We start from the raw sequence: 24,128 nt of genomic DNA, 5'->3' as shown, positions 1-24,128 counted from the left end.
ATCGCACGACATTATCCAATGAATTTAACATCATCTGCAGTTGTGCTCAGGGTTTTCTCTGACAGCTTCATGTGAACTACCCTTAGCTATATAATGCAATAGTCATTCAATGGCTTTTCTTGTTTCAGGCCTGGAGGCATTCTCAATATTTGTTGCCGAGGGTATGGTCGTTCTTTCATCAATGGATAAGGACTGATTTAAATTTAGCAACCTTCATATTGCGGACATATGCTCTATGGGAACGTAGTAAAAGAGTGTTAGTGGTGTTGTTATGCAGTATGACTGTAAGTCTGGTTAATTCTTGCTAATGCGATGAATAATTGACACTTCTGCCCAGGCTATCGCCACTGGAATCATTATCTTCGTTGCGAAATACAGAACCACAGCCCTGTATATTTTCCCCTTTGTTCACATTTCTCCAGTCTCATCTAAAACAATGTAGTCAATCACCCGTTCCCGTGATTACAGTCTGCTATCAAATCAATCAAGATAGTGTACTCTCTGTGGCATATGCACTTTTATTTGTTTTCGAGCTAGGTTGGTTGACAGATTGCAAATCCGTTTGCTAACGTACACGGGAAGAAATAATATTCTTCAGCCTCTATCGCGCTTTCAAGCATTAACAAATTACGCGTAATCCGTTACTTCAAGTCCTCATTCAGCATAATATCTTTTATTTCGCTTGTAGCTCAGGTGAGTAGAGGTTGTAGGAAATTCATATTATCAAACTAATGCATTATTAGCCTTCTCCATTGCCAATATAATGATTTTGTTGTTATTCAAGGTATGCATACAGATTACAATGGTATGTTAACCTTTATTTACCATTATGTTTCAAGGGTCCATACAGTGGTGATGTCTTTCCGAGGTATGTCCTTTCCACGTCCGTCTTTACCTGGATGAATTAAAGTTCAGACTAACATCTCATAAATTGCCAGTATGCAGGTAGTTATGCACTCAGTGCTTGTAACAAGAATGCAAATAGATCTATGGAAAAATGATCAAGCGCACACTGACGTTACGTCGGTTCCAATGTCGAATCTACAGTTCGCCCCTGTTGCTTCGCAGACAACCTCTGCTCCCATTACACAGTTGTGAAACCGTACTCGAGTACAAAAAAATCGTTAGATAGCATTCTACGTCACCAATCCGATAGTAGTAGAGTCAATTTATATTCACTCTTGGATTCTTCAAAATATGCTCCACACTTCTTTTGGCCTTGTGAGCTCATGGGAAAACAACAACGCACGACGAAAATCCATAGCATATTGCATGTAGTTACGGGAAGCGACGTTATAGTCCTGATAGCAGAATCATCCCATATAAATATACATTTCTTCGAATAAACCGCCAATGAAGCCTCATGCCGCAGCCGGTTTATGTTCCGTTCCTCTGCTTGCACGCCAGGTCTCTGGACCCTGGGAAACTCGTTAAGCAAGGTGCACTAGAGTCGCGACTCAAGACGTACAGTTCGATTATTGATCCTCTGATTTTTGACTCGGCGGGCAAACCACGCAGCTGCTGTTGAACCTGTCTCAAAATTTCTATCGGGCTTCTCTGCGACAGACTTGGCAACTACAGAGCTATCTTCTACCAAGGCCCTGAGAACAACAGAGTCTCCGGGGCGTATAAAGAACACAAGAGACCACCTTTCGTGATAGCTTTGATCCCCCGGGGGAGCGCTATGTCGACGTTCAGCTACGTATCCAGCAGGAAAACAAGCGGACTCACACCACACGATGAATGTTAGACTGAAGGATTCCACCGCTGAATACAGTTAACGCATCTCCGACGTTGCAGATAGCGTGACCAGGAAGAGGCTACAGGATTATCATGTTAGGTGCGGTCCACGATAATTAAAACTCCACAGACCTTTACATATAACCATCGTTCATGTCCGGGAGGAAGAACTTGCAAACCACCTAGCCTATTGTGTAGGAATGACTAAAAAAAGTGGTTCACGTCAACTTGTCAGTAGAATATGTTATGATGGACCATACCAGTGAGCCGAAGTCGGTATGTGCACCGAGCGCCGCTTTGTCGGCCAATGACTTCCCGGGCATAGGCGGGGTCTTGATGCATCTCGCCTCACTTCCACTGAATTCGTTGATGTCATGGAGCCTGGATAGTGTGCCTTCAGGAAGACCAAGCTTGTCATTGAATATCTTCAAGATAGTATAGTTGACATCCAGCGACTTCTGTACGAATGGTGTGATAGTCGACTCCATACGAGCATTCACAGTCTGTGGATAGGTCCGTCGAGCAATCCTTGGATAAGCCAGCGCATCGTCCTTAGATACATTGATAAATTCAGCAGCATCAAGTTTCCTGAACAGTAACAGACAATATTAAATATCTCTGTAGGAATGGATATTCTGGCTTACCCCGTCTCGTCTGTTGCACAAGCACCAGCCTTTTTATACCTGGGATAAGGTCATAAGCGAAAAACTCCTGACATTCACTACTACCAATAACAAACCCAGATGACTGTCCATCGTCTCCTTGTTCAAACTTCAGCTTTTCTTCGAGAGGCAAATCCATCGTTTCCGCTCCCATATCAAACATGTCGCTTACAACTTGGTCAGCTCCATGGTTCTTCAGGCTGTAGAGTATACATGCGAATCAACAAAGAAGACAAACATCAGAAGAGAGTAATGGGCACGTACTACCAAAACCCGAGAGTCGTAGCGGCTTCCCACAATGTGTCAATTTCTTGCTGCTGACCTTCTTTGAGGAGCTGATAGTCTACGACTAGAAGTGGGTGAGTGGGTACATTGTCAGGAAAGGGGGGCAATGTTGCTCCAGGCATAGCTGAATGGATTGTGAATCGTTGGAGCACTCCTGACGGTATAACTCTTCAGTCTGTGTACCTTATAGTCCGAGAACCAAGGAACTCTTTATATGAAGATGCACCATGAGAACAACGAAGTACTCAGCTGATCAACTTACGATCGGCCTGTCGGGTGAACAATACACATACTTCGGCCAAACTGCTGTGAAGACGAACATCCACGGCTTGAAATCATCTAACAACGGTAATCTTACCCCACGGCTAGGGAAAAGAACAACTATATGCGGACAGCAGGCAATGAGTCTTTTATGGTGAAAGATAAGTGTGAGGAAAGAATCTCGATATTGAATACTCCCATTGCGGATAATGCTCAGAATAGTCACGATGTATACAAACGGTGTGAAATGGGCAGAAGAGTTGGCGCCTTCTAAACTTTGAATCTCGTTATCATAATAACGACACTCCAAATCCTTGAAAGCCGACTCCGAAGGTGCTCTACTATGACGCGGGCCAGACATCAACATCGAACCGGATATTGTGTTCCTGTAGAAAAAGCGAATGATCTATGCACATAATAGATGGTAAATGCTGTCCTGCCACAAAGTTGCGGCTGAGATACCAGAAATATGAAAACATCTTACAGGCACAGATAGATTCCAGAAGAATCCGATGATACGGATTCTGTTACAGTTTTGCTGTCCAAGAAACAGTCTAGTCTGATATCGGTCGTTAAAACGTCGAAAGTCGAAGTATTGGAAGCACATATACCAAACGTTGAAATGGTCTGTTTGAGCTAATACATCAAACATATCCTAGAGGACGCAATACGAGCCGAAATTTAACAAATGAAATTTGAAGTCGATTTCCGGGGTCTATGAACAAGATCATGTATAGAATTTTTGAAAGCCGGCCGCGGGCCCCGAGTCCTCAGCCTCATCTTCTTCCGTGCCACTACTCCACCACTACATTCACGGTATCGTATGCAAAGCCGCATCAAAAATCATCAGTTTATAAACTTCAAGCCAGAACGTTTTCAAGAAATAATTTTACACTGTCAGCCTAACACACCTAATTGTACCATGACAATATGTCGTTGATAAGGGTGCCCAGAAACCAGTTTTAAGAATCTAGGCGGCAGCTAATTTGTGCTCTGTCCCTCTACTTGCCATCCAGGTCTCCGGACCCTAGTATAATGCTTTGATAAGATGAAGTAGAATGGGTAGCAACTGTTACACCCACAGTACGATTCTTAATCCTCTGATTCTTGACTCGTCGAGCAAACCAAGCGGCCGCTGTCGAGTCCGTCTCGAAGCTTTTGTCAGACTTCTGTGCTACAGCATCGGCAATCGCAGAGCTGTCTTCTACCAAAGCTCGAAGGATAACCGAATCTCCCGGTCGCGTAAAGAATACAAGAGACCATCTCTCGAAGTGGCTCTGTGCTCCTGGTGGAGGGCTGTCGACAAACACTCAGACACAGATCATCATGATGAATAAAGGAAGCGCACACTACGCGATGAATATTGGATTGGAGGATACCACCACTGAAGAGTGACAGAGCATCCCCTACATTACATATGGCATGACGAGGAATCGGCTAAGATGAATAATGTCACGACGTGTTCATGAAGAGCAAGCTCGGCATACCTTGACATATTGCCACTCCTCGTACCCGGGTGGCAGAACTTGCAGCCCCCCGAGTTTATTGTGCAGGAATGACTAGAAAAACCAAGTTTAGAAATCAATCACTCAAAAATATCGAAGACTGCCATACAAGTGAGCCAAAGTCTGTATGTGCCCCAAGAGCAACTGTCTCGGACAACGACTTTCCAGGCAAAGGAGGGTTCCTAATGCACCTCGCCTCGCTTCCACTGAACTCGTCGAGGGAGTGGAGTCTAGCAAGAGTGCCTTCAGGAAGCCCAAGCTTGTCATTGAATATACGTAAGATAGTATAGTTGACTTCCAACGACTTTTGTACGAAAGGCGTGATAGTCGACTCCATACGAGCATTTACAGTTCGTGGATAGGTGCGTCTAGCGACGCTGGGGTAAGCCAATACGTCGTCCTTCGCCACATTGATAAACTCAGCGGTATCGAGGGTTTTTCTTGGTTACGAAGGAATATCAGATTTATGGCTTTAGCTCAATAAAAGTATACCTCATTACCCAGTTTCATCTGTGGCATTAGCACCAGCTTTCTTATACCTAGTAGGGTTGAGTCAGGATCGCGTATTCCGACCACATTAGAAGACAGACCCAAAAGACTGCCCATCGTCTCCTTGTTCAAATTGCAACTTTTCCGTCATAGACAAAGCCATAGTTTCCGCCCCCATTTCAAACATACTTGTCACTTGTGTATCAGCTCCATGGTTCCCCAAACTGTAATGTTTAATGAATCCAGGTTCAGATCAAAGTCTGCTTCCAAGGAAGACAGAGGGGTGACTACTTACTACCAAAACCCAAGAGTCGTTGCTGCCTTCCACATAATGTCAATCTCTTGTTGATCACCTGCCTTTATACGCTCGTAGTCAACGATGAGGAGGGGGTGGGTGGGCACATCATCAGGGAAAGGAGGGAGTGTTGCTTCAGGCATGATTGAGATCTCGGGCGTTATCTGTACTCCAACTGTGAGGTTTGTAGCGAAAAGACGTTCTTTTTATATAAGACGGCGTATGCTTACTTTCAAATTGACTGTGGTACCGTGAGCATTACAAACCGACCGTCATCTGACAGCCAGATACTAAGCTTGAATTCCCAGTGATCGTACGATCGTGAAGCGATTAAGCTAGGCGATCCCTCTTCAAGTCAACGGTTTCCTTCAAAAAGCACAGTCAAGTCATCTGGAGGATCACACTGTCACTGCACTTTACCAATATAGTACCAAGTACACCGTCGATTTTATGCTGAGCCGCACAAAAAACGGAGAGGATATGGCAAATTCCATGAATCGAGAAATGATGCCCCGTGCCTTGATGATTGGTGATGCTCATACTAGGATCCCGGGTGCTCGCAAAGAGAACCCAGATACTCCAAAATTAGGCTTCGACCTGCTTCGTGGGAAGTTGGTTCGAGGCATGTATTGGACCTTGATGTAGCATGGAGTACGGTATTTGTATCCCACAAAATTCTGGCTAAATATAAGCAAGATTATAAAACTGCAAAACTGGAAGGTCAAGGAGAAACACCGCCATTACTATAGCACACACCAAGGGCTACACTTTCCTAACAACTACTCAGTTGACCCAAAATCAAGCCTTCTTCTTTGCCACCGAAGTCGTAGATGGTTTAAAGCTTCGGGGAAAGCATAGTTATTGCACAGATAAACTAACACTTACAACGCAGGCCGATACACAAACGCTAATACAGTGCTTCCTATTCATAATATACAAGTCAAGAGTTCATATCTTTGAAGCCTCATGCGGCAGTCGGTTTGTGTTCCGTGCCTCTACTGGCTTGCCATGTCTCCGGACCCTGGTAACCGCATTCTGTCAGGTAAATCAGGGACACTAGTAAGATAAGACTTACAGTGCGATTCTTGATCCTTTGGTTTTTAATCCGCCGGGCGAACCATGCTTCCGATGTAGAACCCGTCTCGAAATTCTTCTCTGGTTTTTGTGCAACAGCTCCAGCAATTACTGGGCTGTCTTCCACCAAAGCTCGAAGTAAGGCCGAGTTTCCTGGGCGTGTAAAGAACACAAGAGACCATCTTTCGTGGTGCGCTTGTGCTCCCGGAGGAGGACTGCACAGCTTATTAACAGGATAATCTGGAAAGGTGAACGAAATGCCTTACATGACCCGATGAATGTTAGATTGAAGGATACCTCCGCTGAAAATAGCTAATGCGTCTCCAACATTGCAGATAGCGTGGCCCGGGATGGGCTGGGTAAGAATATTTTCAGTCGATTACTCATTGAAGGTGAGTCAAACCCACCTTGACGTATGACCATTCTTCATGTCCTGGTGGAAGCACTTGCAAACCCCCCAGTCTGTTGTGTAGGAATGACTATTAGAATACTTTAGTGAGAATTATTCTCATATGATTACTATGCTTAATACCAATGAACCGAAGTCAGTGTGAGCCCCAATTGCGACTTTCGCGGCAGAAACTCCAGGCATGGGAGGGTTCTTGATGCATCTTGCCTCGCTGCCGCTATATTCACGAAGATCATGATATTTAGCAATTGTGCCCTTAGGAAGACCCAGCTTGTCGTTGAAGACGCCCATGATGGTGTAATTAACATCCAAAGACTTGCGAACGAAGGGCGTGATAGTAGATTCCATGCGAGCGTTTACTGTCCGTGGATAGGAACGTCGGGCGACTTGTGGATAAGCTAAGGCGTCATCTTTTGCTACATTGATGAACTCAACAGTATCGAGGTTCTTTCTTCAAACACGCTTATTCGGGTGAAAGTTTGGAATGAGACGATGTGACTTACCCCGTTTCGTCAGTAGCATTAGCACCAGCCTTCTTATATCTGACATCGGGCTATTCAGGTAAGCCCTACACAAGGTTGTGCTGTATGACTCACCCAAAAGAGACCCCGTCGTCTCCCTGTTCGAACATCAGCTTTTCATCCAAAGGCAGCGCCATTGTCTCAGCCCCCATATCAAACATATCGTTCACTTCCTGTTCAGCTCCATGGTTCTTCAAACTATGAGGATATAGCACAACGTGGTGGATTAAGATTTTATAGTGTACGAAGCAATGAACAAGCACTCACTACCAGAACCCAAGACTCGTCGCCGCTTTCCACAACGTTTCGATCTCTTGCTGGTTGCCTTCTTTAATGAGCTGATAATCAACCACGAGTAATGGGTGGGTGAGCACGTCGTCAGGGAAAGGAGGTAATGTTGTGCCAGGCATGTTGAGGTAGGTGATGGTTTCTTTCACTACTGTCGTTCTACCTGCAGATCTTCGCTTTATATGTGGAGACCGTTATGAGAACCGATAGTTTCACAGCATTCAGGTGACCAAGTTTGAGTGACCGGCTTGCCGGTTGAACGTTGAACCTAAGCGCGTCCGGTAATAATAGGTCTCCACGGCACCGGCCGCGGCTTCTCTCAGCTTCTCCTGGCTATCATGAGTGTATCATGACCTCACAGCGAAGAATATTGACACCATCAAGAACTGGCATACTTATCTTCATTGAAACGATAAAGACAGGCGGTAATTGACATTCGTACAATGTGCCTTGCGGATGCTACTGACCTCTCGAATTAAGTGTTTACTACTCGCAGACTTCGGGACGGTCCAAAACCTGACGTGACGAGCAATTTGCAATGCTACTCATCTGGACAAATGAGGCGAAAGTTGAGGTGGTTTTCAGCGGCCGGTGTTGAGAAAAGAGTCTAAGACTTTTTCGGGATGCGTTTACTTTGCATAAGAAGACGCTCTCCTGTGCATGTGACATGCTTAGTATATCCACACAGGTATTTTGCATACCTACTATAGGATCTACACAGCGCATCAGTGATGGTGGCAAAGGTGAAGTACTTTTAGTCAAGACAAATGGGTAGAGGCAGTGAGGTTCTCACCACAAACAATGATTCATCCACCGGTTAAACCGCACCAGAGCCTTGTCCAATCTCGTGCGATAGAGCTCTTCTAAACTTTGCCCACGAGAGTCTGGTGGATAAAGCACGGCCGGCTTGATCCCTGTGGATTCCTCGAAGTTGAAGAATCGTCTGAGGCCGCAGGAAGCGTGGGAGAGGAAACACCGCAGTAAAGATGTCCAAATAGTAAAATTCGTGACGATTATATGGTGGTCTCACTTGCACATGCTTTCTTACAAAAACATCGAGAAAGACGAGTTGTGGTCGGTATCGTAGATCGGCTGCGTATTGAGTTAAGTTCGTTTGGTTGGATGATATCTCGAAAGAACGCGGGTGAACGTCATTGCTTCTCGAAAACAGCGAATATCGCAGAATTTCTGATGGATCCCGCCGTAAGCTGCTGTCACGACTTCAGAGTACCAAGATATAAGTGGCTTGAGGCACAATCTCCGTGGGGAAGGGAAGCTGAACAGGTTCTAGTAAATCGGAGTGGAATGTCGAATAGTAGCCGCCCCGACTCTGATAACTGTCCAAACCTTACCATATCAATGCAGTTGAGCGAACAGCGTTGATGATTCGAGAAAGCGCCACCGTCGAACGAGTTAACCTCACAGAGCCCAACTTTTGATCGAGTTATGGCAATGGCTCACGTGCATTATGATGCCGTAAAATGGGACATGAGAACGGATGAAATGGAAGCCGGTAAATTCTCACTCTCGTACCACACCAAGTTATTTCCAGAAGACGCAGAAGGTCGTCTTTAGATTATAAGTTGCCACATGCGACAGCTAGTCTGTTCTCGCACCTTGGACCTTTCTTGCCGGTCCCCACCACGTCTTGCGCTCTCTGGATTTCTTATAGTTCTAGCTGGCGAGTGCATTATGCATTGGCCTACTGGAAGAATCGTTGTTGCTTATGCACTGGCAACTTCAATCAAAGGGACCAGACCATTGTTCTTTGGTAGGTGCTATTGTCGACAGACGCGAACAGAAGATGGACGAGTGGCTTATCCACTACCAGCGCAGAGGCGTTGGTAAGATACGACCGACTATGATCGTCTCGGAGCTGATCGAGAGCCGCTTGTGCCTTATGATATTGTTATGATAGCTCGTCAACTCGACGAAGAGGTCATTAGCAGTACTGGCCCCGAAAAGAAACAAGCGCAGAAATTGACCGGAGTAATTTCTTATTTCCGGGGTCTGTCAATGCGTCCTACACTCGTACTCATCCAGAAATATTGCTCACCAGGGACCCAGAGCGATTGACACTTAATTGTTGGAGAAATATTTCGAGGCATTGCCAAATCTACAAGTCAGCCAGGCAAACTCAGGTTCACAAAGTCTCTGCGAGCCCGTACTGTAGTGGATTCGACAAGCCAATGTATCGACCATATGGCAAATGATGATATTGCCGCAGGGTGGGTTTGCATAAGTCTACAAGTGAAAAAACCATGATTACCGCTGGAGCACGAATAAAAGAGGACTGGGTTGTTGAAGAGGTTCTGAGACTGAGCGTCCATTCTGCAGTGGAAGTCAGATATCATATGCAGGTAGAACTGTAGTTGAAGTGTTGACGCCCTGCGGATTTCATAAGCGGTACGAAAGAGGGTTGCACGGCATAGAACGTCTTCTTGACTAGAAGAGTACGTACGTTTCAAACTGTATACAATACTGGGACCCAGACGGAGATGGGCTCACAATAAAAACATAAAAAAAGTGACAGGTCTTTATTGCTTTGTGTAAGGGTGGTGTAATTTAAATTAAAGGTATGTAATCGCCGAGTCCCCATTTGCCAAGTCACGTTCTAACTCAAAATTTCAAAGTCAGCGATAACTGCAGCGCCTGTTTCAATCGGTGGATATTTCGATAATACGCCCGAGGCGAACTAGGTCTCCAGCAATCAGCGCCTGCTGGCACAGTGCAATACGGGCCAGGTGCGGCTTACTTTCAGTACTCACTGACAAATTGTATTGTCAGAGTACCTTTTTTTTTTTGTCACTTCTCCTCTACCTCTCGGCCCATCAACGCCGGTAAACTGTCATCAGTGCTGCAGTAGCAACTCTTTTGTACATAAGTCAGAAGCCGTAATGCTGCAAGGATCTGGTAAGCTTGATGAAGTCCTAGATGCCGGAGCTGATACGATGATCTGCATTTTGAGCTTAGAATTGCACAACAATATTGGCCTTCAATTCAATCATCTGATGTGACTGCTGGATAAGGCTTCATCAACTCGAAGAACTTCGATGCCGCCATCATGATTGGAATACATTGGTCCATAAACAGGTAAATCGCCACCCTTTATCTAGCGCCCAGCGCCAGCTTAGTGGTTCCTGACGGAAGAAATTATGTGATCGGGTCTCGAAGACCCCAACCTCCGTTCAATCACACTGCCATTGTCTGGTCAAATCTTTCGTCAGACCTGAGCTCTCGCTCCGTTATAAAAGGACGTAGAAAAAACACGTACAAATTTTCGATGTGACGGGCAAGTAGCAGCCGTCGAGTGAGTATTTTGCTCTTCGTTCTTTCCTTCCGTGTTCTCACTTCATTTTCAGCAAGTTATTCAGTTATTCGTTGAGCATAATGGTCACCGACGTGAATACCATTGCTACCACCTATGGTGCCATACTTATCGGAACGTTCTTTGGTTGCTGGTATGTGGCTCGGAAATCTAGGCTTTCATGTCAATACTGACTTTATTGATACCATTTTTCTAGTTTGACTGGAGTTGTGTTCGTACAATGCATCATATATTTCAAAGTCTATCCTTCGGACTTCCTTCGTGTTAAATTACTGGTGCGTTGTTCATACTGTTAGATATCTGATATAGATATACTGACATTCGTTCACTATAGGTCGCCCTTGTTTGGTTTGTCATACATTGTGCTCAAGTTATCAAATCACGTTTCTTAAAAACATATGCAGGTCACTTGACACGCTACACACCATTCTCATTACTGTCGCAGTATGGCAATCTATGGTTGGGAACTTCAACAAGCCAGAAAACATAGATATCATTCCAACGTAAGCTCAACTGCACCCTCTCATTCTGTAGCCATGACATACCTTATATGGCATGTAGGAGTCTCGGGGTGATTGCGCTCATTAACTCATTTGTAATTAGCTGCTAACAATCTTGGTTGGATATAGCTTTCTGTAGCAGTGACGGTATGTTATTTCACTCCAGTTTGCTACATTATTCTCAAAGACTTTTAGGCTGGCATCACTTTCTTAGTTCACTGGTGGGATCTTTATTTTTCACTTAAGTCCATAGTTGCTCATCTTTTGTTTTCCAGTTTCTTTGCAGACCGGATTAGAAAATGTTAGCGATCTAAGCAATCACAATAGCATATACTAATTTCATATCACAGTGACAAAGAAATGGTATCTCGCTGCACCTCTTGTAAGATTTCCTGTCACTCAAGGTATGTATTTTCGAATGTTCACTGTTTTATTAGGTTTTTCTCGCATCTCTACGGCTTCGTGAGTCTCTTCACAACATCGCGTCCTGAAATCCTTGTTGATTAGTGCCCTTGATACATAGTTTCTGCTTGTGGTGAGTCGTGCAACAATTATATTATGTATCTCGTATAACGTCTTATCGAACGTCCAGTTTCTACCGCCGAGATGTGAGTCTTTTGTATCATCTATTGGCCCAACTCATCCTGTCCGATTAAGTATTCGACTAAAGCGCTACTCTGAATTCATCAAACCGTTCCCATCCGTGAGTACTTCACTGCTTTCCGGTTGGAGTTATACTGATCGGCCCGTCATAGTGGGTATTCACTCTCGGCGTTACGCTTTCGGCGTCGGTTGAATTCATTATAACAACCACCATGATTATCTTCTTAAAGAAGAGTCGCACTGGCTTTGAAAGGTTGCTCATCATCATTTCTTCTTGTTTTATCCGCTCATATTTCCTTCAAGCATGAACCACATAATTAACTCTCTTGTTCTGTATACGCTAGAAACTGGAGGAATTACATGGTACGTGTTGCAACTCCATTCTAGCCGAGGTACATGTCTTGATACATTGGCTTCACATAGCGCTGTGACGATTATTTCTTTGATCTGTGTACGTTGCATCATCGCGGATCATGCAAGCCGTCGTTGAGTTAACATCGTATATGTCAGTGGTTATGCATGCGGCATAATTTGATTTTCCTGGGGCTTCATTTTGCCATCGCAAAACGTCGGTGTCTCATTAGTACACAAATGCATATGCTGATGTTGTTTCCTTTTCAGTTTACGCGAACTCTTTACTTGCCACGTAAGTATCTCTATCAACGGTAGGACATCGTACTGATAATCCCCTCGCAGCTTGAACACACGCAAACGCCTACGAGAAGATCGCTCCTTCTCGAGTCACGGTGATCACGCAATGCCTGTACTCTTCCCTGATACATTCAATGTGAATCGCAGTAGATTCTCCGTAAGTTTCAATCACATAGCTTCGCAGTTCACCCAGGTTCTCATTGCTGATATGCTACAGAAGCGCATGCTCGGTAGTCAAATAGCCACAACTAGGAGTGTATGTTCTCCAATCCTCTCTCTTTAATACCAATTCATTAACCCAGGATATACAGTTGCAGATCAATGTCGAGAAGACTATTATAGTTGATGGGGAACTACTAGAAACTGAGGGATCTTGTGCAGGTTCAACAGCGACGATGCCGGTATAATCTGATAACATTGGGAGCTAATTGTTTAGGCCATCACTTCATGTCCGAGGGATACTTTACTACAGGAATATTTGACCCGTATCGTATGACACCATCAGCACAACGCCAACTAATTACTGTTCTTGTGCCATACGCAGCTACAGGATTTCAGGACTAATTGCTCACAATCGTTTATTACCGTCACTCTTTTGCCCTGTACGCGAGATGCTATCTGCCGCTTACTATCCCCTCGCTTACTACACTGTTAAATACTTTTCTACAAGGCGGGGACAGAACACACCTGTTCTACGTGTTGAGAACCCTTTTGTACGATTACAGTACTTCTGTATAACGCTCAAATATCAAAATGCGAGCTTCTGTCTAACCATTCTTGAATTGGAGTGATAAGAATGAATGAGTGAGTAAATGTATAGAACTAGGTGCTGTATCACTCGCAAGTCCAAGAAGTTGGCGCTACTACATGCACATTTAGCAACAAAATGCATTATGATCTCGAAATCAACCGAAGGCACGGGATCCCCGCTGAACAAGCAATTGTGTAGCATGTAACAAATGTCGATTCGCGACAAGCTGCTTCTTCACGCGCTCGTCTTTCCCAGCACGCTTGTACAATTCTGCATAGATGGGAATATATATAAGCTCCAACGTTTAAAGAGGAAATAATGATACGCACCCAAAAACCGTTCGCCCACCCAAAGTCTGAGCGGCGCATTACCAATGGTATCCACTAGTACATTATCAGCCTTTTGATTACTACTTTTCCCTTTTTCTGCTTTAGTGGGCGCGGCGCCAAGGCCCGCCGCAAGCTGCTCGCAAGTGAGTAGCATCGTCTGTGCATGATCCGAAGCTGTGTGGAAATAATGCGAGGATATAAGTGCAAGGATCAGTGCACGGATGTGATTCTCCTGCGCTTTACTGGCGAGACCAAGAGCTTGTTTGAGGTATTGTCTAAGTAAAAAAAGCTGTAGTCAACAACCGCGCAATATATTACTACGAGGGACGCACTTTGATTTCAAAATTTCGGTTGTCAGCGCGGACTCGATTATCTGTCCGACGGCTTCTAGAGTGCCGCCCATACTTCGACAGACTCTGGCTACTTCGAGACCTGCCGTTTTTGTCCTGTCATCCACTACGGACGTTACTTCACCAATACTCCTGGCTTGATCCTCACAATGTGTATCATACATGAGACCAATTTGTAGGGCAATTTCACCTGCGCGCGCAGAAACAGCGACGAAGCTGCCCTTCTCCGCAACATGGGCAGCGACCTTGTAGCACTGAAGCGCACGCGCTGTATTCCCCAGTGCGTGGGCAAGGTGAGCATGATGGAGCGTTATACGGGCGGCGTAAAGCTGAAAGATGTCATATGTTCGTGTGTGGGCTATGAGAATAGCAAGGTTCTGCGTAGTGTGATGACAAATAATCAATAATATGACGGATAAAGGTGAGAGATACTCACCTCTTCTGCAGCATCAAACTCGCTACGTTGGATGGAGACCTGTAAAGATAACATATATTGTCTTGTGAGTGTCTTCGTCGAAGAAACATGTACGAGAACATTCACCGCAATCAATTCGCAGAGGAGATCTGTCTTGATCCTGACCACTTGTTGTTCAATTTCGTAAGCATCTGCAACACCAGCCCAGGTCGGAACTACAGCATGAACACATTTAACAGTGGAAGATACGAAATAAATGCGATGGACAAACGCTTGAGCTCCCGTTGTATTTCTTTCTCCCAAATGGCCAAGCCTTCAGCGGCAAAGATTTTCCGCTTAGATTTTCTGCCTACAGGGTCGCGTTTTGCGGTAGTGCTTATGAGGTATGTAAGAAGGAACACGACTCGTGGATGTGTCACTTTGACAGATAGAGAAGGAGAAGAAGGAAATGTGACCTGATCAAACACGTAAACCACCAACGTGTAAGTCTCGCATGATACCAGGACACTGGCTGCAACAAACTTAGGATACGCACTTCAACGATACCTAATGGGAACCTTTCCAACGCGCCAGAATCTAGTAAGGCATGCAGATGCGATAGTCGGGGAGAAGACTCCAAAGCAAGGCCAACATGGGTATAGAACGTTACTCCGATCATGAGGGTATGCAGTGCCATTGAAACCTCAAATGGGTCCTCAAAAAATACGAAGGTAGACTCCTGAGCAGGCGTCCCAGCTGCTTTAGGTGTCACATCAGCAGATGTCGGCACTCCAAGTGCTGCCGCATGCTGAGGCTGTGGTATAGGTCCGGGGGCAGCAGGATCATACGAAAGACCCAGCGCACCCTCCGCTGAACTGAGTGAAAGTTGAACACGATCCCACATTTCTGCAGCAGTACAGATGCGTAGATTGAGGACGTGAGTAAGTAGAACAATTCGAGGATGCGCATTATTAATGGCCACAGACTGGAGCGCATTTACAGCATCAAGCGCGGCGTATATATCCTGCGGAGTGGTAGAAGAAGAGAGATGCTCGATGAGGGCTAGGTGGGCAGTGTAGACGATGTGCGGAGGGTCCGACTGATTTAGAGCAGAGATAGCACGACGGAGGACACTGCGGGAGAATTTGAAGTTATGTTGCCATTGAGAAAAATGTGCGTTCAGGAGGCTGAGATGGTGGCGGTATGCTCGGAGAGAAGGGTGCTGATGCATTCGCCACAAATGTCAGTGAACAACTATATTTCGCGAGTGAGAAGGTATGCATGCCTTTTGAGCTATCAAGAGCTAGATTGAGAGACGAGGGTGAATTTCGTGCTATTGCTGAAAGAGAAGATTGCTTACCCCTTTCCCTATTGCTTTTTCGACCTAAACACGGTCAGTACATCGAAAAAGAAAATTAGGAGATGTTAGAGTACCTCTGTCTCAGTTCCACGTGCCCACGGATAATCATCACTTTGACTGAATCCACCTGCAACCACTTTCATCCCAACCTCAGCCAGCGCTGTCCACGCCCGACACTCCACATCAGGATTCAGGGTCTTCAGAGCTAAACATCTTCGGAGTGATAACAGGGAAACGTAGAGCGAGCGGGCGTGATGGGGGTGATTCGGGGGATGAACGATAATACCAGGGAGGGAGACGAGGAGGGTTTGAGTGGGGATTGGGGCAAGAAGAGACGAACTAGGAAGACTTGGAGGCTGAGCTGGAGCGCGGGGCTGAGAATGAGGGGGGGTATCTGGAGGAGAAGAGAGAGGAGAAGATGTATTGAGGCTGAATGTACGCTGCCTTTTTAGAGGGCGAGGATTGTCGTCAACGTCAGACATGTCGTCGTCGCTGGAGAAGACAGCGAGCAAAAGCGTGACATCAGATCACGACTTGACGCGCTGTCACGCGTTTATCCAGTGTGACCCTACGCGTCAGGTCATCACGCATCGTTCTTCGTGCTTTGCATCGCACCACCGTACCACTTAATCATCACACCTCTCAATTCCACATTACAAACATCAATACTCGGTAATCGGTCTCTCCTAACCCTAATGCTCAACCTATATGACATTCTCACTGCCCAAAAACAGCCAACCAATAAGTAATAATAACAAACGATCGAATGGCCCGAGTGCAAAGATAATTGGAGCAGTGTTAGCGAGGTGAGAACTTTCCATTTTGAGTCTGATAAAACCGATTTATAGTTGTAAATGGCATCGATAATAATCTTCTAACCGAGGCCTCAACTTCTGCCTACTGGGGGATCATGCGTGTCCTGTGTTCCTGTGGCACAGCTAGTACAGCACCATCCATCTGACTCCATTATCATCAAGTTCCGAGGACAACGACAGGTTTGGGTGACATCACAGCCGCCGATCAGACGGAGTCTACGGTGATTTTTGATGTAGCATACATGATATATGCATGATACGTGATAGGAAAGGCGATATATATATAGTGCTCAGGAGCCCGTACCGTCCGTAGGTGAAGTTTTATGTCCTTGAGGGCTTTCGGGGGAAAGGTTGATTAGTTTTCTGATCATCTTTACCTCAGCTTCATCAGCCAGTGCTTATACACAATTACCAGGCAGGTCGTAGCCCAGGGTATATATTAAGATCATGGCGAGTCAGGTACAATAGGAGTAAGTACGTAGACGAGTCTTTACTTATCTTACTACTTTAATGGCAAGTATACTTCGGTTCTCTCATTTTCTCTACGCCCACAGACCCACAAGTCTATTAGCATGCTGTGGCATAGGTGTATATTTACCTTGCGCGTTAAGCGCTTTAACAAGGTTCAGGTTTCATTACACTGGCTTTGAATCTTTCCTAATCTTTTCCTGTCCAAGCACTCACCCACGCAATTTCAGATTTTATTTTTGGAAGCAACAGGCTTTTCAGGCATAAACACCTTAAACAATACTTTCTCCATGCTAGTACACCACATGCAAGGGAGTTTATCGTGACATTGACATTATCAATGGCGTTTGTTGGACGATAAGAAGCAAGGTCCGGTGTCAGAAATTCATACGTTTAGATTTTGTGAGTGTTGACATTCTCAGCATATGCTTATATACAGAATGATCATCAATCTGATCGGAAACTGGCAGGGATCAAGTAGTCACTCGAGCGCCTTGTATAGTGCATTTAAACTAGAGGCTTGTGCTTTAGATAGCCATCATGGCCGCACTGACGAACTCCCTCACATTCGTTTCCCAGTTGCAAATAACAAATGTAAGGCTGATTCCCACATGTAACCCGCTAGTTTGAACTGATCAGTTCTTGCAACCGTTATAGTACTTTAATGGTACTTATGTCTTCTCGTACTACAGTTGATACTATGGAGTTAACTCGCTATCATGTCACCAGTCGCTTGTCTAGTATTCTGGGTAAGTGGTTTGCTCTGAAGAGGTTCAGCTACCTGACGATATACCCAGATATTAGACTACTGCATCTCATTTGAGTTGGAAGTGAGCCGCACTTCCTGTCATGCATCCCAGATATCATAACTCACAGCGATGGGGCATGCTAGGTCCGCTGGGTATGGGGGCGAAAGTGTGACCTTGCACGATTTGTATTCACGTTCTCGCGCTACTTGCCATTTATCAATGTTGTCATGACTATCTACGGTGCGTACTTAGCTGCTGCTGTGTTTTCCTCACTGATGGTTGATACACGACGTCAGCCATTGTACAGAACCCAGACAGAAACGTCAGTCACTTGAACTTCATTGCGACATAGCTCCAACTATTTGCTAACTGTATGCAATAAGTGTATTACCTACAACTATGGTTGGAATAGTAGGTTATCTTTCTTCAAGTATGTGTTATATGTTGACTTCTTATAAATCTCAAAGCTGTCCACATCTTAGGCATCATTGCCCCAGAAGGTATACAACCTCAGCTAGTCTGCAAAACACCGGAGAACTAAAACACAATCAAACCTGTCAGGTCTACTTGTCCTGCGGACCTATGCATTCTGGGAACAGAGCAAGAAAATTCTGGCGTGGCTCCTTGTCTCTGGTGTGGTGAACACTTTTCCTTCTCCTTCCCTTTCTCAAAATAGTGGCAATTCTGAAACTCAAATATACCGCGTTCTTCAGGTCTGTTTGGCAGTTGCTTTTACCTTAACAAGTGTAATACCCAACTCTCTGAGATCTTGTGAGTAACGCCCGAGCAAATACTTTTCTGTCTGTATTGAGCTGACATCTAACGCGCTCTAGCAACCGCCAAAAAATGCTTCTTTATAAACTACAAGACCATAGCTATTCAATATGCATTTATAATGCTATATGAGTGCTGTCAGTACGCATTGCAATGATTGCAATAACTAGTGTTAAATACCTTTACATCTCTAGTGCTTCTTTCACTGACTGCATATAAAACGGCGAAGCACTACCGTGTTTCTAAGAATGTGTTGGTCTTTGTGGTTTATCGGGACAGCATGATATACATGGGTTGTATTATTGGTGAGTGATCTTTGCCTATATGTTTTTCAAAGGCTATATAGGTTAATTAAACTTGAAATGACAGTTGTATCTCTTGTAAATGCTATTGGAATTGCCACTCTTCCGGCAAGTTCAATCTTTTCCTCAAGTGATCAGCATGAGTTATTCTGACTACTTTCCGAACATCTATCTACAAACACAGCTTGGGTATAGCAGACTCTTTTTCTCGTATGTCCATCCTCTACTATATTCCCTCCCCTACCTTGCCAATGCCTAGTCTATTGGCCATAGCTAATGCACGCCTCTCCCACCACAGGTTGCAGTTCTCCATGCACAGCATACTTGCGTCCCGTATTCTTTTCAATCTCCGCGAAAGTGATGCCCGTCTGCACAATGTTGACAATAGCTTGTGTTTGGCGCCCATGTTGAGTACTGTCCAATTTGAAACCCCGGCTCAGGAGGAGGAAGGCGATAGATAGCCAGATATAGTTGATTCTGCAGAAACAAGTATACTTTAATACTTTTTCCCAAGCCATAAACAATAGATCGGAGACTGTTGCATGCAGGCCATATTGACATTGAAATACCATCACAAAGCCAGCATGTTAAGCCCGAAGGCATGATGGGCTATATATTTATTGATATAGAAGGTAGGAAATTTATGTAGTGGGTTAGTGAAATCTGTTGAGTTCCAACTTGATGATTATAGTTTCAATTCCTGCTGTTGGCATTCTCTATTGGCACTCTATATAGTATATAAACCTGTCCTATTCATAGCTAAAGCCTCAGCAATTCTGTCACCACTGAGGTATGTTATTTCGCCTTTGTACAAGCTACACTCTTGATTGATAATGATTCTGTCATCACTGAGATCAATCTCGTGACTCTCTATGGGTTATGACCTATCTGTTTCATGACTCCACCCTCATTATGGATCACCCTGTCTTCTGGTTGTATATTGTTGATCCCTCTATCTCTATCAAGACTGCTAACCGAGGTACCCCCGACCCAGCTGGCCGCAGAAATTGGCTGGGCTCTCAATGGCTCTCAACACTGCCTACACATTTGCAATTGCATCTACACCCCTGGGGTGCTCATGAATCTTGTCTCTGTTGGTCGGCTGTTGAACAAGGGATGGTCATGTGTTTCCTAGGGTTCTCCCAATCATTGTGAGCTTTTCTATCACTTGTAAGGTATTAGATTAGATTAGATAACCATACCTTGCTGATAAGGCAACTGAGACTATTAATATCAATATTGAGACACTCCCAAGCTTTACAATTATTTGAATTTCATTGTGTATTTAATAAAATGAATACTACAACAAGAAGTACTACCAAGCAGCAAAAACAGCCTAACAGAAGTCAGACTGCCAAAACCGGACAGCAATCTACTTTTGAAGGCAACAAGCCCTAGAAAGTAGAAGCCAGTGATAATTGGTGCTTGGGCCTAGACACCACTGATTGAGATAATCACAACATGGACATAGCAACACAGTCGCCCAATGATTAATTAATAGGTTTGTTGTTATAAATGATCATTGTTTGTCAAGAGACAACAATGAATCAATAAGGAACTCTAGAGGAATCCAGTATCAATGGACAATGAACTACCTGGACTATCCAGAAAGTTGCATAGAAGTAGGGAATAGAAGGTCAGCCTTCACAGAAAGAGAGTATGTCTCTTTTTCTAGGGGGACTGATCCACTATTTACAGCAAAAGAAGTCCAGGAAACCTGTTAGAATTGTCAAGGTCAAAGCCTGGGCCTTGTTAGACAACATTGTGCAATTGAGTGTTGATATCCAAGGGCTGGTAGCTCAGTGGAGAGAAAGGCTATACAATGTAGGGGAAAACTCTAATAGAAGCACTCACATATTGAAAGGCAAATAAACCTCTTACAAGGAGCAAGAGCGGCTAGATCCTGGAAACCAATATACAAACAATTGTCCACAAATGATGATACAGACAGCTTATATGGTTGGAGGCCCATTGAGTGACAGACAAATAATAATGACATTAACTTTGAGGTATCCAGAGATGCACTCATAACTCCTTGTCATGCAGATGAGGGAAGTGACAAATATATCCACAGAGAATCTGCACAACACAGATTCATCAAGCAATTTGCAGGAGCAAGAGCTTCTGCAAGGAACACTTGGTTTCTCATGGACGAGCAAATAATACACTGCATATGTGAGCAAGATATAGAAGGGTATGGGGCCAAATAGGTGTTGGTTACAAAAGCTATGGGGAGCAGCAACAGTTGCGAGGTTATATATAGTAGTAATTGGGGAAATAGAGGAGCCTTTCCAGGACTATCACCACCTCCTGAAGGAGAAGATAATGACTATGGTCACCATGACAGGTAAAAAATGTAACAAAACCAAAGTTGGTATACTCTGGTGCACACACAGACAAGCAGAAAAGGGTTGAAGGTTAGAGCTGGTAGATTCCACTTAGTAAGAATAAGTATGTTGTTGGTAGACAACAGGAGGACTCACTGAGGAGTCTCCAATTTATTGTATATATACTACTACAGGGTATTTGTACATATGTACTAGTCAGCAGGAGTATCAGGCCAAGAGTATGTAATAAGTGTACTTGTTTCTATGATACTTTGTATTAAGAACAAAGCTTGAAGGAAGTGTCTAGCCACTTGCTGAGAGCAATCAGGGACTGGAACTAGAGTCCAATGTGAGTAACTTTATTATTAGAGAGTATGACAGGTATACAGTACCTAGAGTCCAATGTGAGTAACTAGAGAATAGGAAGCATTGGACTCTGCAATACTGTCCGAAGTTTTGTAAACAAAGGTAAACAAAGCAGCCACAAAGGCGAAATAATAGAGAACCACCAATCAATAGTGAATGATAGAAGAATAGATAGAGAAAGGAAATGAAAATATATAGGTAGCACAAAGGTGCAGAATCACCAAAACTAACACTTTGTAATGCTTTCTAGCTTCAACAAGTCCCTCTTGTATTTCACGGAATACTTTCAGTTTTGACAATGACAATTGCGAAGTAAACTGCTCTTTTAGCTGCTGAAACACAGCCACTTATTGTGAGATGGTGTTATGATACACAATTTTCGGACCTTTAATTTTCATTCTCCCCTTTAACTTTCTACTGTAGTTTTCACACCCTGTGCCATGTGGCACTTTCCATTTTGTTCAAACTCCACCTTCTTGCGCTGCGCTGCCTTTTAGCTACAAGTCTCTCATGCAGTGGAGCTGGTCACACGGGCTGCGCCCTCTGACATCATCAGCCACTGCTTTCATCAACTGTACAGTACATAAGTACAAAGACACTGTAGTAGTATATAAACCTCAATAGATCCAGGAGACTTCTCAGCGAGTCCTCCTGTTGTACACCCACAACTAACTCGATCACATCTTAAAGGGTAACCACTCCCTCTTCACTACTCTCTTGCTTGTCTGAGTTGTGTGCCAGAGTAACTAACTCTTGGTTGTTACATTAGGACTCGCTCTTACTACTCTCTCGCACTTTGTGCAAACCCGGCCCCCAGGGTTGAGGGGTTATTGTTTGGGAATATCCCATATAGCAGAAGGGTGTGCTCCTAGCGATGGCCCTGTAGTGCTCTGGGAGAAGAGACAATTATCATATACACAGCCCCCAGTGTCAAGAGGAGTACTTTAGCTCAGCAATAGTGTGGAACTATTGTTGATTAATATTATATACAAAACTTCTTCTTCAAATACCTCTGACCAGGCTGGGCACTTGCCTCCGCCAGTTGGAGAAGGGTTGACAGCTTAACAAGCAGACCACCCCCCTGACAACCGTTTGGACCAGGGTATAAATACTACAGTGCGCGACACACTTTGACTGCGCCTCTGTAGCGGGCCAAATTTTTTGCCGATTCAATTTCTGTCAACGGGGATGTAATCTATGCGTTAAAATAGGCAATATCTGATGTTTTAAATTTTCCATAAAAAGTCTCAATTTTCAGTTGCAAAATTTGGAGCTAAAAGTACCAAAATTGACACGCACTCTCTCCCTCTATGTCGGAGATTTGTATTCTTGGTTGCAGCCGGGTGTAGCTGTAGTGGTATTGCAGACCGGTTATGACAGGAATGCAACCGGTGTAGATTAGCTAAGATTACATAACACTATTGCAAGCGCCATCGCAAGGCATCGTTGATACCATCAATGCTTTCCACGCCTTGCGAGGACCTTTACCAGCTCTCTGTACATTCCAAATAACATCTGTATCACAACTTACTATGCCTAAAGACACCAACAAGAAGACCTGCCCAACCTGCAATAATCTGTTCAAGCCTCGAGGACTGGTGACCCATATGAAGACCTGTCAGGTCCAGGTTGCCGCTATGAAGGAAGACCTTGAATTGAGCAAACAGCTCCATCGCGAGAAAAGACAAAGTGAGTCACTATATTGGAGAATAATAACTGACTAATTAAGATGATTAATGCACGGTGGTTTAATCAAGAAAAAGAGCTTGCATGGGCTACTCATAATCAAGGTTGACATAATTTGTATTTTTCGGACTCCTTGAGTACTGATTATATGGCTGTATTGAAGCTGGGCCTTCGTCATGGCTGATCCAAGAGGATGAACACACTACTGCTAATAATGATTTGCCTTCAAATGTTTTTGGTATGTACATATGATTATTTATTTTATCACTGTTCTGATTATTATTATGTTTCAGCATCCTCCTCACAAGTTGGTACCGAGTCAGATGCAGTAGGACAGCTGGAAATGGATGATATAAAAGTAGAATACCATCCAAGCAGTGGCCGAGCTGCAAGCATCAAGCACTTTTCTGAGTTCACACGTGCATCATCTAGAAAGAACCACATCATTAACTCAAAGCCTTGGTCTCCTTTTCGGTCACGTACTGACTTTGAATTTGCAGAGATTGCCCTTGAGGCTGCGCTGAACAAGGATCAGATAACAAGACTAATAAATCTGATTCAGTGGTGTGGGAAGAAGCCAGATTCATTCACATTGAAAAGTCACACCGAGCTATGTGAAGCATGGAAAGCTGCTGCCCATGATCTCACACCGGTTTGCACCTTTATGTAGTTTTGGTGTTACCCCGCTAACATGAATTTAATTTAGTTTTCTAAAGTAACGATTTCAGTTCCTTTCCGAAATGAAGAGCATCAATTTGATGTCCATTTCCACCCACTGTGGGACTGGGCATTGGATCTATTAAATGATCCGGAGCTGGCACCACATTTTGTCTTCAATGCTGAAAG

General features: G+C 44.3%; 7 protein-coding genes across 7 annotated transcripts in view; 3 read left to right on the top strand and 4 right to left on the bottom strand.

Annotated features, from left to right (window-relative positions):
• Positions 1–1,115: 1,115 nt before the first annotated feature.
• On the bottom strand, positions 1,116–3,022 carry SERLADRAFT_480006 (uncharacterized protein; the record flags this gene model as incomplete). The annotated part of the gene is made up of 8 exons (XM_007324102.1): positions 1,116–1,418; positions 1,469–1,682; positions 1,732–1,820; positions 1,873–1,944; positions 2,001–2,328; positions 2,385–2,423; positions 2,480–2,602; positions 2,667–3,022. 8 exons carry the CDS (start codon positions 2,807–2,809, stop codon positions 1,362–1,364), a joined length of 1,065 nt encoding a protein of 354 aa, XP_007324164.1.
• An 896-nt stretch (positions 3,023–3,918) lies between these two features.
• SERLADRAFT_443486 (uncharacterized protein) lies at positions 3,919–5,380 on the bottom strand (the record flags this gene model as incomplete). The annotated part of the gene is made up of 8 exons (XM_007324101.1): positions 3,919–3,975; positions 4,031–4,244; positions 4,297–4,385; positions 4,436–4,507; positions 4,563–4,893; positions 4,954–4,992; positions 5,044–5,166; positions 5,238–5,380. The coding sequence occupies 8 exons, from the start codon at positions 5,378–5,380 to the stop codon at positions 3,919–3,921; spliced, it is 1,068 nt and encodes a 355-aa protein (XP_007324163.1).
• Positions 5,381–6,040: 660 nt separating this feature from the next.
• Positions 6,041–7,690, bottom strand: SERLADRAFT_480001 (uncharacterized protein; the record flags this gene model as incomplete). Its single annotated transcript, XM_007324100.1, has 8 exons — positions 6,041–6,258; positions 6,313–6,526; positions 6,578–6,666; positions 6,719–6,790; positions 6,844–7,171; positions 7,224–7,262; positions 7,317–7,439; positions 7,509–7,690. The coding sequence occupies 8 exons, from the start codon at positions 7,649–7,651 to the stop codon at positions 6,202–6,204; spliced, it is 1,065 nt and encodes a 354-aa protein (XP_007324162.1).
• Positions 7,691–10,919: 3,229 nt separating this feature from the next.
• SERLADRAFT_443484 (uncharacterized protein) lies at positions 10,920–13,018 on the top strand (the record flags this gene model as incomplete). The annotated part of the gene is made up of 21 exons (XM_007324099.1): positions 10,920–10,990; positions 11,054–11,132; positions 11,192–11,205; positions 11,262–11,360; positions 11,419–11,428; positions 11,487–11,504; positions 11,553–11,578; positions 11,633–11,658; positions 11,708–11,739; positions 11,795–11,819; positions 11,881–11,892; positions 11,950–11,965; positions 12,015–12,060; positions 12,113–12,213; positions 12,264–12,323; positions 12,384–12,411; positions 12,471–12,528; positions 12,582–12,606; positions 12,657–12,768; positions 12,829–12,867; positions 12,923–13,018. The coding sequence occupies 21 exons, from the start codon at positions 10,920–10,922 to the stop codon at positions 13,016–13,018; spliced, it is 993 nt and encodes a 330-aa protein (XP_007324161.1).
• Positions 13,019–13,516: 498 nt separating this feature from the next.
• On the bottom strand, positions 13,517–16,313 carry SERLADRAFT_418607 (uncharacterized protein; the record flags this gene model as incomplete). Its single annotated transcript, XM_007324098.1, has 9 exons — positions 13,517–13,632; positions 13,692–13,966; positions 14,024–14,418; positions 14,478–14,516; positions 14,583–14,671; positions 14,728–14,911; positions 14,992–15,657; positions 15,796–15,819; positions 15,870–16,313. 9 exons carry the CDS (start codon positions 16,275–16,277, stop codon positions 13,517–13,519), a joined length of 2,196 nt encoding a protein of 731 aa, XP_007324160.1.
• A 1,006-nt stretch (positions 16,314–17,319) lies between these two features.
• Positions 17,320–19,447, top strand: SERLADRAFT_479993 (uncharacterized protein; the record flags this gene model as incomplete). The annotated part of the gene is given in 16 exon segments (XM_007324097.1): positions 17,320–17,480; positions 17,549–17,672; positions 17,736–17,745; positions 17,808–17,827; positions 17,876–17,908; positions 17,971–18,149; positions 18,211–18,257; positions 18,310–18,327; positions 18,389–18,465; positions 18,541–18,598; positions 18,661–18,738; positions 18,796–18,906; positions 18,971–19,011; positions 19,088–19,113; positions 19,202–19,294; positions 19,308–19,447. 15 exon segments carry the CDS (start codon positions 17,619–17,621, stop codon positions 19,312–19,314), a joined length of 852 nt encoding a protein of 283 aa, XP_007324159.1.
• Positions 19,448–23,625: 4,178 nt separating this feature from the next.
• SERLADRAFT_374677 (uncharacterized protein) overlaps positions 23,626–24,128 on the top strand; it is a gene marked incomplete at both ends in the record, with an annotated part of 3,205 nt that continues 2,702 nt past the window's right edge. The window contains 2 exons of the mRNA XM_007324096.1: positions 23,626–23,934; positions 23,989–24,111. Of these exons, the coding sequence (XP_007324158.1) occupies positions 23,626–23,934; positions 23,989–24,111 (432 nt within the window). The remainder of the gene's footprint in view (positions 23,935–23,988; positions 24,112–24,128) is intronic.

Source organism: Serpula lacrymans, assembly GCF_000218685.1.
Source record: "Serpula lacrymans var. lacrymans S7.9 unplaced genomic scaffold SERLAscaffold_18, whole genome shotgun sequence".
Taxonomy (NCBI): domain Eukaryota; kingdom Fungi; phylum Basidiomycota; class Agaricomycetes; order Boletales; family Serpulaceae; genus Serpula; species Serpula lacrymans.
The sequence above is the reverse complement of the archived record's forward strand: the minus strand, read 5'-3'. Positions and strand labels throughout refer to the sequence as shown.